The sequence below is a fragment of the Vidua chalybeata genome, chromosome 20, assembly GCF_026979565.1.
Source record: "Vidua chalybeata isolate OUT-0048 chromosome 20, bVidCha1 merged haplotype, whole genome shotgun sequence".
Taxonomy (NCBI): Eukaryota; Metazoa; Chordata; class Aves; order Passeriformes; family Viduidae; genus Vidua; species Vidua chalybeata.
The window spans coordinates 3,044,879-3,060,543 of NC_071549.1; the positions used below are offsets into that span (position 1 = coordinate 3,044,879).

The 15,665-nt window shown below is 49.6% G+C and overlaps 2 protein-coding genes across 10 annotated transcripts in view; both read right to left on the reverse strand.

The window, feature by feature from the left end:
• Positions 1-212: 212 nt before the first annotated feature.
• NCF1 (neutrophil cytosolic factor 1) lies at positions 213-8,468 on the reverse strand. Its single transcript, XM_053961321.1, has 11 exons — positions 8,354-8,468; positions 7,810-7,890; positions 7,421-7,496; positions 6,025-6,190; positions 5,838-5,893; positions 5,411-5,533; positions 4,924-5,031; positions 3,981-4,098; positions 3,254-3,361; positions 1,567-1,709; positions 213-673 (listed from the first exon to the last, which is right to left on the reverse strand). The coding sequence occupies exons 1-11, from the start codon at positions 8,423-8,425 to the stop codon at positions 555-557; spliced, it is 1,170 nt and encodes a 389-aa protein (XP_053817296.1). The 5' UTR covers positions 8,426-8,468; the 3' UTR covers positions 213-554.
• Positions 8,469-14,412: 5,944 nt separating this feature from the next.
• Positions 14,413-15,665, reverse strand: part of GTF2I (general transcription factor IIi) — a 92,864-nt gene continuing 91,611 nt past the window's right edge. For all 9 annotated transcript variants that reach the window (XM_053961111.1, XM_053961110.1, XM_053961108.1 and 6 more), the window contains one exon: positions 14,413-14,926. The gene's annotated coding sequence lies outside the window, so the exon portion shown is untranslated. The remainder of the gene's footprint in view (positions 14,927-15,665) is intronic.

A 15,665-nucleotide genomic window follows, 5' to 3' on the forward strand; every position in this document is an offset into this window, starting at 1 on the left:
CACTCCGTGTGTGTGTGAAGCAGCCCTGCCTCAACACTGAGCCCTCGCTTTCCTCTCGAGGGAGCCAAGCAGCCACCTTCCAGGAGGAAGCTGCTATCCTTTGATCCCCCAACTAAATTTCCTCACTGACAGCATCTTTTGCAAGAGTCTCTTGCCCAATATCCACCTGGAGGAACACCTTTCCTGCTGCCATGCCCACACTGCTCCTCAGGGTCTATCAAGTGTCTCTCCTTTATTGATGAAAACCACAAAAATAATTCAAAATACAAAGAGGTACTAGAGTGGCATCTAGAGATGAGGACTTGGTGCTTATAAGGAGCTGGTAGAGCAGGGCTGGTCCCTCCTCAAAGTGCAATCAGGACACCTTGGGCTGGCTGTGATGGAGGATGAGGATGGGCACTGGGCTGGGCTGATACGGCCACAGCCTCCCTGGCCTGTGCTGGCTGCCAGAACCATCTGGATCCCTGGATCCCTGGTCCAGCTCCAAGCCCTAGCTGCACAGGAGCTGAAGGAGATGAAGCTTTGGGTGGCTGGTGTAGGGGTTCACAGGATGCTCACAGGATCTTCCTCCGTGTGCTCTCAGTGCAGCGGTTCAGGATGAGGTCTTTGCTGGGACGGGGAGGAACAGCAGGTTGAGCCTTGGGCTTGTTGTCCTCTGGCTCATTTTTCTCAACTGCAAGTAAAAAAGATGTACAGATGGGTCAGAGCTCTTCACCACACACCCACCTTCATGAACATTCAGCAGCTTCCTACATCATGGCCACCAAAGCTCCTGCCTCTCCTCCTGTCCCTGCTGCATGTCTTCCTGTAGGTCATGGTGTCAGGACGTGCCCACCAGTGCCCGCTGGGAAATGTGCTCAGGGAAAGCCTGTCTTTAGGTCTGCATGAGGTCTGCCCATCTTTTTAGCTCTGGGAAGGTACTGCATGGGGTTTAGCAGATATAAAGGGTATACCTCAATGACTACCTCTCCTTCATGAAGAGACGCTTTTTACAAGGGCCTGAAATGGTAGGACAGTGGCTTCACACTGTCAGAGGCCAGGCTTAGATTAAATATAAGGAAAAAACTCTTTTCTGTGAAGGCAGTGGGGCACAGGTTGCCCAAAGAAACTGTGGCTGCCCTGTGTTCAAGGCTAGGTTGGATGAGGCTTGGAGCAATCTGATCAAGTGGAAGCTTTGAATGAATTGGTCTTTAAGGTCCCTTCCTACCAAAACCGAATTCTATAATTCTATGATTCTTCATGTAACACTTCCTTCTGGGGGCTCTGCTGACAGCTAACATACATGGCAATTGCAATGGTAATGGCAGCCTGGGGGAAGTTAGGTGCACAAGGAAAGCACAGGTCCCAAATGTGTGCTGATGTCCTTCCAGGACCATATTCTGGTCTCTGACCTATAGCCAGGGGTAAGAAAACTCATTGAAAGAAACACCTCCCTGCACAGACTTTCCCCATGGGAAAAGGACAGATGGGCATGGTGTGACCTCAATGTGCCATCCTGCTCCAGCTGCCAGCACTGGTGGGGGGCATGGGTCATGCCTGCAGGATTCCAGTTCCATTGAGACTTACTGATGACATTGGCCTTGTTCTGGGAATTTCCCCGCATTTTCCGCTGGTTCTGGATGTACTTCTTGCTGTTCCTCCTGTAGGTCTCCTGGCTGATTTGCTTCCGGCCCTGCTTGTGGATACTCTTCACATTTCGGATGGTGGATCTGCAAGTTGTGAGAAAAAAAACTTTCAGTTTTCATGCTGGCAGCTCTCACACCACACACCTCCTTTCCCCACACTTCCTCCTCTGCTTCACCCAAACCCCAATTTCTGCTTTTGGGTTTTGCCTGGTGGATGCCAGCCGTTGAGGGCAGCCATCAGTGAGACACAATCTACAATGTGTTCAGAGGAGCTGGATGGTGCTTTGCAAGCAAAGACTGAAGGGTGAACCCTGAGCACAAGTCTGGAAAGTAATGATAGGGATTGGTGAGGAAGATTTGGTGTAAGGCTGGAAGGATGAGATGGGCATGAGGTTTATCCAAGAAAGCCCCAGAAGTGATCTATAGCTCTTTGATGAATGAACATACAGCATCTATCCAGGTCACAAAATTGAGGTCCCTGGTGTGGGGCTTGGCATGGCTCCCCAAGGCTCAAGGGTCAGATACAGGGGAATGGAGTATGGGGCATGTGTCAGTGTGCACCCGGATGTGCAGTGTTCAACCCACAGGAGAGAAACTACTGAGAGAAGTGAAAAGCTGAGCAGCCTGGGGCTGCAGCAGGGGAACCCCCAGCACTGGGGACTGTCCCCGGGCAGGCAGACAGAGGCCCCTGCTTTGTCTTCAGTACCATGGCAGGAATGAGGTGGTTCCTGATGTCCACCCCATGGCATCATCCTCCTGCTCTTCTCAAATGTGTTTGTCTGCCCTCAGCCCCTTCCTGGTCTGAGCACATACCCCATGTCATAGCAAAGCTCTTGCCCACAGCAGGTCACCACATTCACAACAGGGCTTGGCCTGGCTGCCAGTGCCATGCAGGCAGCAGTCACAATGGCAGGGGGACAAGCCACTGTCCTTGGAACAGGCCACCTCATCTCCCCCAAGGCTACCAGCAAACATCACTGTGTTCAAATAAGTGGATCTGGACCATTTTACACTGTCTCACACTCGATCAATGCTCCAGCAAAATTGGATTTGGAGAGATTTTATAGCAGGCCTGATGTGTCATCTTGCAGAAAAAAGAGATAGCAGCAAATTCTGCCCTTTTTAGCCATTCTCTTTGCACTGGAATTCATGAGTTATTATTGCTTTTTATCTTTTTAATCGAAATAAAATCCCTTGCATTAGCTCAAATCCTCCCACTAGATTAGGCCACTTGGCCAGCTCCATTTAGTCAAATGTCTCCTTGCCTCTGAAAGATTCAGTGCACACACTTAGGAAGCAAGAAAAAGGCCAATTTGAAAATTAAACAAAATCAGCCCAGAAAAGAAACTTTGCAGAAGGACAAGGAGAAATACACCTGAGAGGTGGACCTGTTGGAGCAAGGATCTTGGAGCCCTGCATCAGCAATGCTGGGGTGCCTGTGGTAGCTGGGGAGCACAGAGCTGGTGGGAGGACAGCCCTGGTCTGTCTGTGCCCTGCTTACATTTCTCCAGGCGGTTCCTCACTGACAGGGCAAGCAGGTGACACCACAACACCCAGTCTGGTTTAATTTCATCTCCCTCAAGGAAGAGGGAGATGTTCTTCTGCCCCCTACACAGAGCTTCTCCTACCTCCGTGGAGGAGCACCCCGGTTCCTCAGCTCACTCTTCACACAGGTGTTCACCTCCCCGGCTTTCTGCAGATACATGGAGGGGTAGTAACCTGTGGTTTCATCCTTCCTGCAGTGCAACACAAAGCAACATCACTTACAGTCGTGGCTCTTCAAACACCTCCTCAGTCCAGGAGAGAGATTTGATCATTCTTGTGGGTGGTCACAGAGTCCCAGAATGGATTGGTTAGAAGGGACCTTAAAGGACCTCATTCCAACCCCCTGCCACAGGCACAGACACCTTCCCCTAGAATAGGTTATTCCAAGCCCCATCCAACCTGGCCTTGAACTCTTCCAACTCAGGACATTCCATAGTCATAGTTCAGGCCTGTCCCCTGCTGGTGCCATGGGGGTTACCTCTCATGTTCCTTGCAGCTGGGATGAAAGTTGAGGTTTTGCAAAGCAAAATATGCCAGAACAATTAGAGTCAAAATAACAGATACATGTTTTCTTTCCATCTGCCTCCTTCTTGGCTATTTCTGAAGCCCTCAGGAGAGGAATTTCCAGCTGAAATGTTTAATATTTGGCAAAGAACAGACTCTGAGAAGCAGCCCTGCAAAAGGAAGTGCTGGGCAGTGGCACCAAAGATGCCATGCCATGGCTTTCAGAGCCCTGATGTGGAGCACCATGGATGCTCCCTTCCCTCTGCCTGAGTGCTGCTCACCTGACCTGTTCATGGCATCTCTCACCTGATGACCCACCAGCCATCAAGGAGCTTGTGGATGACTTCAATGGTATCACCCTCCTTGAGGGTCAGCTCATCCTCTTCCACAGCAGTGTAGCTTTTCTGGACCACGTATGCTTCACCTACACATGAAATGGGGATGGTGGATCATGTGCTGACACCTCAGGGATGGGGGCTCTACCTCCCCAGCCACTGAGGAGGCACCAGAGCATTAGGAGGCACTCTACATTTTAGGCAAGACTCAGGGTGCTCAGGTTTGGATTCGGACTTCCCCCAGTCTTGTCATTGCTCATGGCTCATCCTAGCCCCTTCGTCATCTCTCCAGAAGAAAACTTTTGGGTGCAAGCAGAAGAAGCACACCTATCTCTGCTCAAAAGTGTGTTCAGAATTCAGGTGGTGAAATAAGGCAGAAGGAAGTCTTGTGCTAATAGAGCCTTTTCCAGTGTTGTGAAACCCACAAAGCTGAAGCCCGTTGAGCAATTGGCACAAGTCTGCAGGATCCTTCCTCTGTTCCACGTGATAGAGCCCTGTTGTCATGGCAGGGCAATGCAGAGGGCAGGGAGCAAGGCCAGGCCCTGATAAGGACAGCACAAATATGAAGCACTGTGAATGCCTGTGTCCAATTTGGATTTGGGTGCTGCACCATGCTGTTCTGCTAACCCAGCACCTCAGCCTTCACCCAGCCACCTCAGCATGGCCACTGGGTGAAGACCAGCCAAAACACAAATCTAATGCAGAGCTGCAGGTCATGGGAAGCTCCCAAGGTTGACACTGAGGCACCAAGCCATGAGATTTATCCCTCCTGACAGTTCCTACAGCAGCATCTCCCTGCCCAGTGTCCCTGCTCAGTCTGAATTGCCCAGCTTTGCAGTGAGCTGTCACAGTGGAGAGCTGCAGCAGACTGTGCTCTGACACACACACACACCATGGTCACCCCAGCATTTTACCTGCATAGTTAGGCTCCTGCTCTTCAGACTCATCAGGACCATCCATTGGCTCCAGATAGGCAGCAGGTACCCAGCCTCGTTTATTCTTCAATTGACAAAACCACCAGCCTGCAAAGAAAGCAACCATGGGCAAGAGCAGAGAGTGTTGTGGGGAGTGGCACCAGGTCTGTCCTGGCCAGGGCAGGTGCAGACATCTCCGTGTCCTGGACCAAAGGGACAGTGCCAGGGCCAATCTCTGTTGACATGATGCAACCAGAGAACTTGACCAGTTCATCCTGCTCCTGCTGGGCAGGAAGCCTCACAGGCTGAGGCATGGCCAGGATGTTGCTCAGTTTTCTAGAACTGCCCCTCACCTCAGCCTCCACTGCCATAACTAGCTCACATGCTGTGTTTGGACACAAGATGCAAGGGCAGTACTCATTCCTGCTGAAGTTGTGGCAGGGAGTGGGCTGGCCCTCAGGGGCTCTCCAGGGGGATGGACACATACCATTCTCGCTCTTCTCCACGACATCCACCATGTCCCCAGCTTTGAGAGCCATCTCAGATGTGGAACTCTTCTCATAGTCGGCGATGGCTCGGTACGTTTGCAGGACAATGGGGCCTGTGATGTCTGCATGAGAGAAGTGACAGATGTTCCCTCCTCCAGCCCCCAAACCAGAAACTCCCTATTCCAGGCCAGCCAAAAGCAGGCCCAGGACAGCCCAAAGTGCCCTCCCAGCCTCTTTCAGCCCCAAACCAGTTGGATTTTAGGACAATGACTCATTCCACCCGAGGATTTGGCTTCTCCCCAGCTGCAGCTCTGGCATAGCAACCATGTTCTTAGTGAGGGTATCTGCCATGGAACGACAACCTCTCTCCCCAGCAGGCTTCACTGCTGTTGAGGCAGCCACTTGCAGCCCTCTGAGACCTCTTACCAGTGGGGCTTTTCTTGGAATCCTTTGTCAGGAGGAAGACCTCAGGCTTCTTGATCCTAGACAGGTTCAGAGCAAAGGCAGCTCAATGCCAACCAGCCCTACATCAGCACCCTCCCTGCAGGCTACTGCCAGCGTCCAAGGCTAGGAATGCAGGATTTCCCTCAAAACAGCAGGCAGCTGGACTCACTGGCTGTCTGTGACAGGGTTCATGTCATCATGACGGACCTTGAAGAAGTTGACCACATGCAGGCACCGAGAGATCTTGTGGGGTAGGTTGACCAGTGTGTAGCAGTACTCAGCCAGTGTGCCCTGCCTGTTCTCAGTTGAGCGCTGCCCATCAAACCACTTTGGGGCTGGGGGAGAGGAAAAAGGGCTCACAAAAAGCAGACAGAACACCTTGTTTTTAATACTTTCCCAAGCACACTGCTCTGAATCATTAATTTTGCCCTGCAAACAAGTGGGTCTGGCCCTGAGGTGCTGCATGGCTGCATTGTGCCAATAAGGTGAAGCTTTGTGGGAGCACAGCTCTTGCGAGCCCAGAAATGATCCTGTTTCACCCTATTACAGTTTTAGGGTAACTCCTACACGTGTGTTCAGACTAAGCCCAACTGCTGGGCCACAAATACAGCAGATGCACCAGGGCACCAAGAGGGGCACAGGGGACCAGCCTGCAGTCAGAGGAGATATGGTTATCCTCCCATCCCACTGGTTATGGTGTTCTTGACTCCGGAGCTCTAAAATACTGCTGGCAATCCTGACCCTGAGCAGCGTTGAACCACACAATGGGAGGTGCTTTTATGGTTAGTGGCACGCCATGTCCCTCCAGCAGTCTTACACCTGTCTGGTCCCAGTGCTCTCAGTTCCCCAAATGGAATAAGGATGCTTTGAACAGCCCCTGCACGGTGGGGGGCAGAATGATGGAAGGGGCCCAGCATGGTGGTTGGTGTTAGCCCAGCTGCAGTGGAGCCCCCCCAGACTGGCACCCACACTTCTGCATAGAGCAGGTTACTCCTCCTCCAGAGATGTAGACCACATCTGCAGCTCTTTTTCAGACTCCCTTCTGCTTCCTTTAAAGCAGGAAATTAAATAAAATGAGGAAGTTTACTGACATGCACCTTGCTTGAAGAGAAAGCATCAGCTGTTTGGATCAGTTCATCCTCTGTCATTGAAGACATGTTGCATTGTTTCCTCTTACAAAATATCTGTGTTGCCATAAGGGCATTAAGCCAACCCCAGTGATGGTGTCACCAACAGAGGGCTCAGCTCAGCTCCACTCTGTTCAGCCTCCCCAAAGCCAGACACTTTGCACCAGCCAGGGGTCATGGGGTCACAGCTGATTCTTCTGGACGTGCCTCTGGGGTGCCTTTAGAGAGGAAGGACGGAGTCTGCAGGGCTGCTGAGCGTTGGGAAGAAGCACTGCCACTGCTCAGATCTTTCTGGGGTTTTGATTTCAAGCCTCATGTACAGGAAATACTGCACCACCCACTTGTCTGGAAGGCAGCCAGCACAGCTCAACCCACCAGGGAATTTCTCAGCTAGCTGCAATTTCTATTCACCCCCCAGCCACGGTGCTTGCCCCTCACCTGGCAAGTGCGGGATGATCCGGTTCTCAATGTTGATGTCCCCGGATTCAATGGGGAACATCTCCTTCAGGACTTTCTGCAGAGCAGAGCCAGGCACAACAGTGAGGATAGCACCAGGGGAACACGCTGTGACACCCACTCCTCTGCCCCTAGCCTGACTCCTTTCCTGGTGCTCACCCTGCTGCCCCCAGCATGTCTTGGCTGGATCCCACACCTTGTCACTCTGTGCCCAGGGACACAGAGCCAATGGCTCCCACCTTCAAGGGGCAAAATAGATAAAAGAACTGGACTCAGAAGCCTCTTTTGAACTAGGTTTCCTTTGAAGCAGTTTCAGATGGCATTCATCCTCCTTTTTCCCCACCCCAAGCCCATGTCCTGGGAGGACTCACATGGAATTCATATATCTCAGTAAAGCGGCGATAGATGACCTTTTCGGAGAGGTCATTCCATTTCACCAGGAACATGTAGACCTGAGGAGCAAAGCAGAGTCTGCAGTTTTGCAGGCAAGTGGGACACCACTCCCCACTGTGCCCAGGGAGCCCTGTGGATGGTCCAGTTTCAGATAAAATTGAATGTTTTCCTTCCACCACCCCAATGCAAGTAACTCTGCCTTGCCAGCAAATAAAATGGGCGCTAGGGGAGTTGGAATGGATGGAGAGGGGACAGAAACATGCAGGTGGGTGGGAAACAAAAAGGAAAAAACCCTTTCCAAGACTGCAAAGTAGCCAATGGCTTGCAAAGGAGGTGCATGAAGTCTTGAGTGTTCAGGACAGTTTAGTCTCTGGCTGCCTGCAGCTCATGTTATCAGCCATGACCCCCTTAAAAGGCAGCGTTTAGGCTCTCAGTCACAACTCCCTAAGGAAATTTGTTGGCCGGGTTTTTACCCTGGCCAGTCCTCAGTCCTCACATGCCAGAACGCTGCTGAGTACTCACATAGTGCTGGCTGGGGAAAAACCTTTTCTCGTAGCCCAGCAGTTCGATGTGCCGGATGAAGGCGTCCCCCATTGCTGCTCCTGCCCGCAATGCTCTACTCCGGACCCTGCTCCTGCCTGTCTGGGTGCTCTCCCCTCCCCTCTGCCCTCGCTCAGCTCAGCTTGATCTTAAAGCCCTGGGGAAGCGGAACTGCCGCTGCAATCGCTCCCGTAATTGTTTACTCGCTGTGGTTTGTACTGAGTCGGTGTTGCCCAGCCCAGCCCCTCCAGTGGCTCCAGGACTGCGGAGGAGGTGAGCTGGGAGGCCTGGGGGATAACCTGGAGGGACCTCCGGAATCAGAGGACAGTGAAGGGTGGGGGCCAGACTGGCTGCCCTGCTGATATCCCAAGGACTCCTCTGACCGCTGGTGCAGCCCCGTGAAAGCACAGGGACAAGGACAGCTGCCTTGGATATGACAGCCAGAGGCGCCTTCACCCTCTCTGTCCGAGCTGGAACGGCTGAATGAAGCCTGTAATGCACGCCCTGAGCCCCAGGAATGCCAATACTGTCTGTGTGTGCGGGAGTGGCAGGCGGGGAACCTGGGGCACAGCACAGCCAGGAGGGGCAGCCACGGGCTCAGTGTGCAAGAGACCCTCCCCTTGCATCACCATTTCCTTTCAGTCACTTGCAGCGTCTTCAAAATCTGCCACCAAAAGGTTCCTCTGAGGAGCCCCCGAGGACCTAAGCCAGTCGCAGCCCTGCTCACCACCTCACCTGGGCACAGGGCTGAATGGGAGGGGACCCCAGGCATAGGGAAACTGCAGAGTGGGCTGGAGACAGACCCCTGTGTCCTGCTGGGAGAGCAGGAGAGTTCTCTGCTAAGCCGTCCTGAAATGCCAGGGCACCAGCTGCATTCATGTCCTCCTCCTTCTCCATCCTCAGCCCTGAACAGAGACCTGAAGGGATGTGAGAGCTGCAGGGATCAATTCCACACTGCTTGCAAGCAAAGGTGTACCCAGAAGTGCTTTTGTCCCCATCAGGAGCACCCTCAGTTACAATGGGCACCAGAGGTGGGCAGTCACCTGACAGAGCCAGGCCCTGCTCTCCACAGGATCCTTGGAGGAGCCCAGCTGCAGCCAGCTGTGAACACTCAGCTCCATTCCCTCTGGAAACCTGTTCTCCAGTGCAGCCAATGTCCCCAGCTCGTTCTCATGAGCTGGGTGTTAGAGCAAACCCAGCCCCACACTCAGCCAGGAGCAGAGATGCCTCAGGCAGAGGCAGCACCCCAGTCCCCTGACCCTGGCAGGCAGCAGCCCAAAACCACAACAGAGCTGACAGGGGCTCTCTCCATGACCACCAGCAGCAAACCCTGGCACAGGATCAGCCCAATGCCCTTGTTAGCTTGTAAAGACAAAAGCTTGCTTTGGCTGCATGAAAAACATCAAATACTAACCATAGCCCTCCCCTGGCACTTGGGTGTGGTACTTACAGCTGTGCAATACTAAATGGTAATTTACATTTGGTTTCTTATTATTTTAACAGGGGGACTTCCTGATATGCAAGGGAAGTCCCTTCCATATTACACAATCACAGATATTAAAAAAGATCCATCCAGGGCTGTTTGGATTCTGCGCTGTTAGTCACCAGATAACTGCTGCTTATGCAGAACTCCACAAACTTTGTCAGAACAGCTACTTTCATAATTACAATTGTTTGTACTAAATTTAAAACTGCATTACAGACAGTACATTTCTGAAAACCACTTCATTCACATGTTTCCTCCTGTTTCCTCATTCCTCATCTTGTGATGTGAGAAATGAGAGGTTTTAGATGCTCTGTCCGTGAAAGATTAGTTCACAGTGAAACGCCACCTGTAACTCTGTGTGATACATTACTGAGTGTTCCATCAAATATCTCACAGCTAATATGTGTCAAGAAGCAAGATTTTAGAAGAAAATTCTCAGAAGAGGAACATCCCATCCGAACAAGCCAAGTTCTGTTGGTTTTGCACAGTCTGGTTTTTGGTAGCAGGGGGGCTACCGAGGTGCCTTCTGTGAGAAGCTGCTCGAAGTTGCCAGATGTCCAGCAGAGCCAATCCCTGATGGCTCTGAAGATGGACATGCTGCTGGCCAAGCCTGGGACAATTAGAGATAACGGTAACACCTCTGTGATAACATATTTAAGAAGAAAATCAAAACAAAATGGGGCACGCAGAGTTTTTCCTAGCCAGAGAAGAAGAGGACATATGAGGGAAACAACCTGGAGATACCAGGGTCAGTGGGGAAGGAGAGACAGGAGGTGCTCCACGTGCTGGAGCTGAGATTCCTCTGCAGCCGTGGTGAGACCATGGTGGAGCAGCTGTGCCCCTGCAGCCCGTGGGGATCCATGGGGGATGCAGAGATCTACCCACAGCCCGTGGGGATCCATGGGGGATGCAGAGATCCACCCACAGCCCGTGGGGATCCATGGGGGATGCAGAGATCCACCCACAGCCCATGGAGATCCCTGGGGGATGCAGAGATCCACCCACAGCCCATGGAGATCCCTGGGGGATGCAGAGATCCACCCACAGCCCATGGAGATCCCTGGGGGATGCAGAGATCCACCCACAGCCCATGGAGATCCCTGGGGGATACAGAGATCCACCCACAGCCCATGGGATCCATGGGGGATGCAGAGATCCACCCCCAGCCCCTGGGGAGGTGCCCATGCTGGAGCAGGTGGATGCCTGGAGGAGGCTGCGATCCAGTGGGAGAGCCGGTGGAGAGAGGGGTCCTGCTCCCAGGCTGGAGCAGCCTGTCCTTGCAGGACTGCACCCGTGGAAAGAGAGACCCATGTCACAGCAGTTTTGGGAGGACTGTGTGCCCATGGGAGGGACTCACATTGCAGCAGGTGTGGTAGGGCTGCTGCTCGTGAGATTGGAACCACATTGGAGAAGTTAAAGGAGAACTGTCTCTCCCATGGGAGGGACTCCATGGTCTCACAGGGGAAGGACTCCTCTGCCTGAGCAGTGGAAGATCTCAGGTGATGAACTGACCCAAACCCCCTGCCCTGTCTCCCTGGGCTGTTGGTGGGAAGGACAGAGGGGTTGGGGGACAAAAAGGTGTTTTAAGGACTTATTTTACTTCTCATTATCCTCCTCTAATTTAGTTAGTAGAAAATTCACTTTGTATCTCTAAGCCAAGCCTGGTTTGCCCTTGGAGGAAGCCTTCATGAAATTAGTTTCTCTCTCCTTTGCCCAGCTGTGGCAGGGGAGGGGAAGTGAGACACTTTTTTGGGTGCCTGGCATTTGGCCAGTGTCAAACCACAAAGTTTATTGAGTTCATGAACTGATTCAAGTTTTGGGATACAAGGCTGGGATCTGAACACAGGATCCCATTTTGAGAGAGATGGAGAAGATCCATGTCCTCCAGACCAAGCTGGCAGCAGTGGTCTCAGCAAGGCCCCACTGCTTTGGAGTGGGAACAGCACACACAGGACTTCAGAGGATGGATTTCAGTCAAGGCTCTTGGAGGTTAAGAGTTTCTTAGGCAAATGGACTATCCTCTTTTTGGCACTGCTCCACCCAAAACTAGTACCAAAACCTCTCAGGATATAAGAGCAGATGGAATAGATACCACCCTAATCTTTGTTCAAAATGGAATCTTTGATTTTTGGTAGTTTAAATTTCAGCTTAATTCATTCCAGAGCCAAGGGAGGTCTTATGTCACTGACAGCACAGAGCTGTTACACAGTCACAGAAATGAGAGCTTGCCCTCTTCCTTGGCTGTGGTCTCTGACAGGACAGACATGAAAAGAAACAAGAAGAGGTTCAAATTTTATATGTGGAAAAATTCAACTCCCAAGAGAAAAACACTGGCCAGCAACTGCATCACAGAGATATTGGCTGTCAGCTGGTGGGTATGCTGTGAGAAAAGCCAGGGTGCCATATCTGAGGAATGCCCAGTTCCACCATGGACACCCTGAATCCTACACTACTTGGATACAAAATTCCCATTTAAGAGAAAGGAGCCAGTCCACTGCACAAGACAGGCTTTTAAAGTTCAGTAAAACATGGGAAATAAATATTTGTCTGCTTCTTTGTCACCACAAACCTTCCCTGCTGGGACAAAAACTAGTCAGAGATCTTGTTACTGGAATTACTGAGTTACTGGAATTTAATTTATTCATTCATTTATTCATTTATTCATTAGTACAGTCAAGTCTTTTTAGGGCCTATCTCATGTACTACCAATTTCAAAATGAGTGAGATTTTCATACATGGTCAACATCCCAAAAGTCTGCTAACTATTAGGACTACAGGTAATTTCTTAATATTGGAAGGTAAAAATACTGGTGTAATTATTTTGTCAGACTAATTTCTCTCAACTGGATATAACCCAAAATGTCTGAAACCAAAAAGAGCCTTCAGCACTGAGTGCCAGCCCATCAGCATTTCTGCCCACCCAGCACCAGGCCATTCACAATGTCCACTGTGTAAAGACTCCAGTCCTTTCAGCAAAACCATGGCAACCATTTTCACTTTATTTTTCTTTCAGCTCCTGCATACAAAGTTTCAGTAGAGCCACCCTGCTGTTACACACGTGACAAGGCAATACCCTGGAATTATTTCTTTTCCCAGTTCCTTTGCTGTGACACTGCCCTCATTTTGAGCACTAACAACTCCACCAGCAATAGACAGCTGGGCAGGCAGCTGTGCTGAAAGTGCCTCCTAAAGAGGGCTGTGACTAAAGAAGGGATGAACCATCCTGCTTTTTCAGAAGGGGAAGTCAAGCCAGCTGAAACTTGGGGAAAGCTGCATTATGTCATTTCCCCATTCTAAAGATGTCCAGAAGCAAGTGTGAAACCTGGTCCCAAACTACTGCTGGAGGTTCATTAGCTCAGCATGTCTGTTCAAGTGAGCAGCAGGTAAATGTGATTACAAGGTGGACAGTGCCCCCATGGCTGGGTTAACAGGTAAGGTGTGGCACGTGGACTCATTCCATGGGGCTGGGAATGGCTGTCTGCTGAGGCAGGAAGGCAGCATGGCACCAGTCACCACCAGCTCCTATCTGGAGAGAAGGAAGGTAGGACCCGGATGAGCTTTTTCAAAATGCCTCAGCATGGAGCTAACCCTGCCCCTGCTGACATCACCAGCACAAGGTCCCAGCATTCAAGTGGAAGCACCTAGATCTGCATGTTGTGAAACACAAGCAGATGCCCTATAGGGTCTCCCTCACCTCCAGAATGACAGAAATGTGCTGCTCTGAATTTACCTCCTGAATTTCAGGTTGCTCCCACAGAACAGACACTGCACTCAATTGAATTTAAGGCTTCAAAATGTTCCTTGAAGATCCAATCACCTCAACCACCCAGAGCTGGATTTCAGTCTCAACAGCATGACTGGACCTTGCTTCTTTACTGTCAGGACATAACCATGCTGCAGCTTATTCTACCTGCCTACAGAATTACTGCTACGACTTGATTTGTTGTGAAAGACATAACTGCATGGACGGTCTTGAAAAACATCAGACAGGTCTTTATTTCTTCATCAGGGAACATAATTTACCATTTGTGCATAATGCAATCATCTCAAATGTGTGCCAGTGAAAGAGAAACCTTTGCAAATAACCAGCATTTTTAGAGATTACCATATAGCCAGAACTGTACATCTCTGGTTTGTGAAAAAAAAAAAAAAAAAAAAAAAAAGATGTGCATGGTTTTACATATTACGGCGCATAACCAGGACCACAGGGAACTTAATTTAACTGTTGTATTCACAGAATATTCTGAGTTTTTGACAAAGTAGGACTTAGAGCCAGTTGTAGCACGTTTCCATAACCAGTTCTAGATGAACAGAAGAGCATCCCCACAGCCTTCAGCAGAAAAGCACTCACACAAGTCCACACAACTATTACCTATGGCAGGACTGTAAGACCAAACCCATCATACGTAAACTGTGTGATACTCTGATATAACATGTACTTACTACTTTGAATTAACAAAACAAACTATGATGGGGTTTGATTTCAGCTGGTTTCTAATCCACACACTGGAATATTGACCATTTCACAGTCAATCTCATTAATAAACACTAACCATCAAGTGGATAATTTTATCTTTTATTTAGGAAAAACATTTGAATTGTGATAGATATAATAGGAAAAATTAGCTCAAATATACAGATACTATTCTCCAATGAGACATTAAAGTAATAGCTGAATATTAATGTAGAGGGTTTTTTTCTCCAAAGTAAACAAACTGAACTCTTTGTAGGAATTTTTCATTACAAAGGCTAGGATGCATTCAGGTACAGTGAAATTCATCTTTATTGGAAAATGTAGACAGCCTGAGCTATGTCCCTGCTGATTTCAATCCCTGCCATCTCCCCAGCATTGCTGAATCAAATTTAGTCCTTAAAATATATTCCAAAGTAAACTCAAGACATTCCAAATCTACAGTCATTATGAGGTCAATTCACAGAACTGCTGAAAAAGTAGACATTTCTATATAATAGTACAAAAGTGTTTGTATAGAAGATTCTTCTCTTATACAGTTATATTACACAGCTCTAGACAGGCCGAGCAGGCTCTTCTCAGAACAGGAAGCTTCTGACTAGGTAAGAGAAATTTTAAAAATTAAGTTAGTTTCATTGAAGCCTTGTGCCTTATTACAACTATGAGCAGTTTGTATTCTATTTTCCAGTTCTTTAGGCCTAGATTCAGCAAGCATGCAGAAGTTGAATATTGCTCTCAATAAATATGAGATTAAATGTGTGCTCTAGTGGTCTCTTGTCAGAATTTAGAACAAATATTTATTTTAGTGTAAATTCAGTGGATGGCCCAAAGCATCCAAAACTCTGAGCTACTGCAGCATCAAATTGTGCAGCCATTGCTCAGACAACATTTTTGTGACCTTTAATTGACAAGTGAGGTGGTTTTTTATATCTCATTGGATGCAGTCTGTCCCATGACGAATCAAAGTTCTTCCTTTAGTATGTTTTATCCTGCCACATTCAGTTTTATGACAAATACCTCCAACACAGACTTCACTGATTTAATAAGAGCACCACTGCTGTGCCTGCAGTGCTCAGGGACAGACAGTTGAGATCCTGGTTTGTCAGTTCCTGCAGCTTTCCACCACATCATTTCATTGCCCTGGGCTGTGTTCATGCTGTACCAATGGAGGGCCAAGGCTGTCCCTCAGCTCCAAAAACTCAGATGGTGCCAGGAATGAAACCCACAGGCTCCAGGCACCCCTAGCCAAAGCTTCATTTAACTTTACACCAATGAAATCAAATTGCTGAAGTATCAAATGCTGCATAACGAAGAAGATATTTGGGGTTCAGTATTAC

Coding starts and splice junctions, on each gene's coding strand:
- NCF1 (XM_053961321.1), bottom strand. CDS start 8,425: ATGGGGGACGCCTTCATCCGGCACATCGAACTGCTGGGCTACGAGAAA. Junction 6,191..7,420: donor GATCATCCCGCACTTGCCAG/GTGAGGGGCAAG, acceptor CCTCTCCCCCAG/CCCCAAAGTGGTTTGATGGG. Junction 1,710..3,253: donor CGGGGTGCTCCTCCACGGAG/GTAGGAGAAGCT, acceptor CACAACTTGCAG/ATCCACCATCCGAAATGTGA.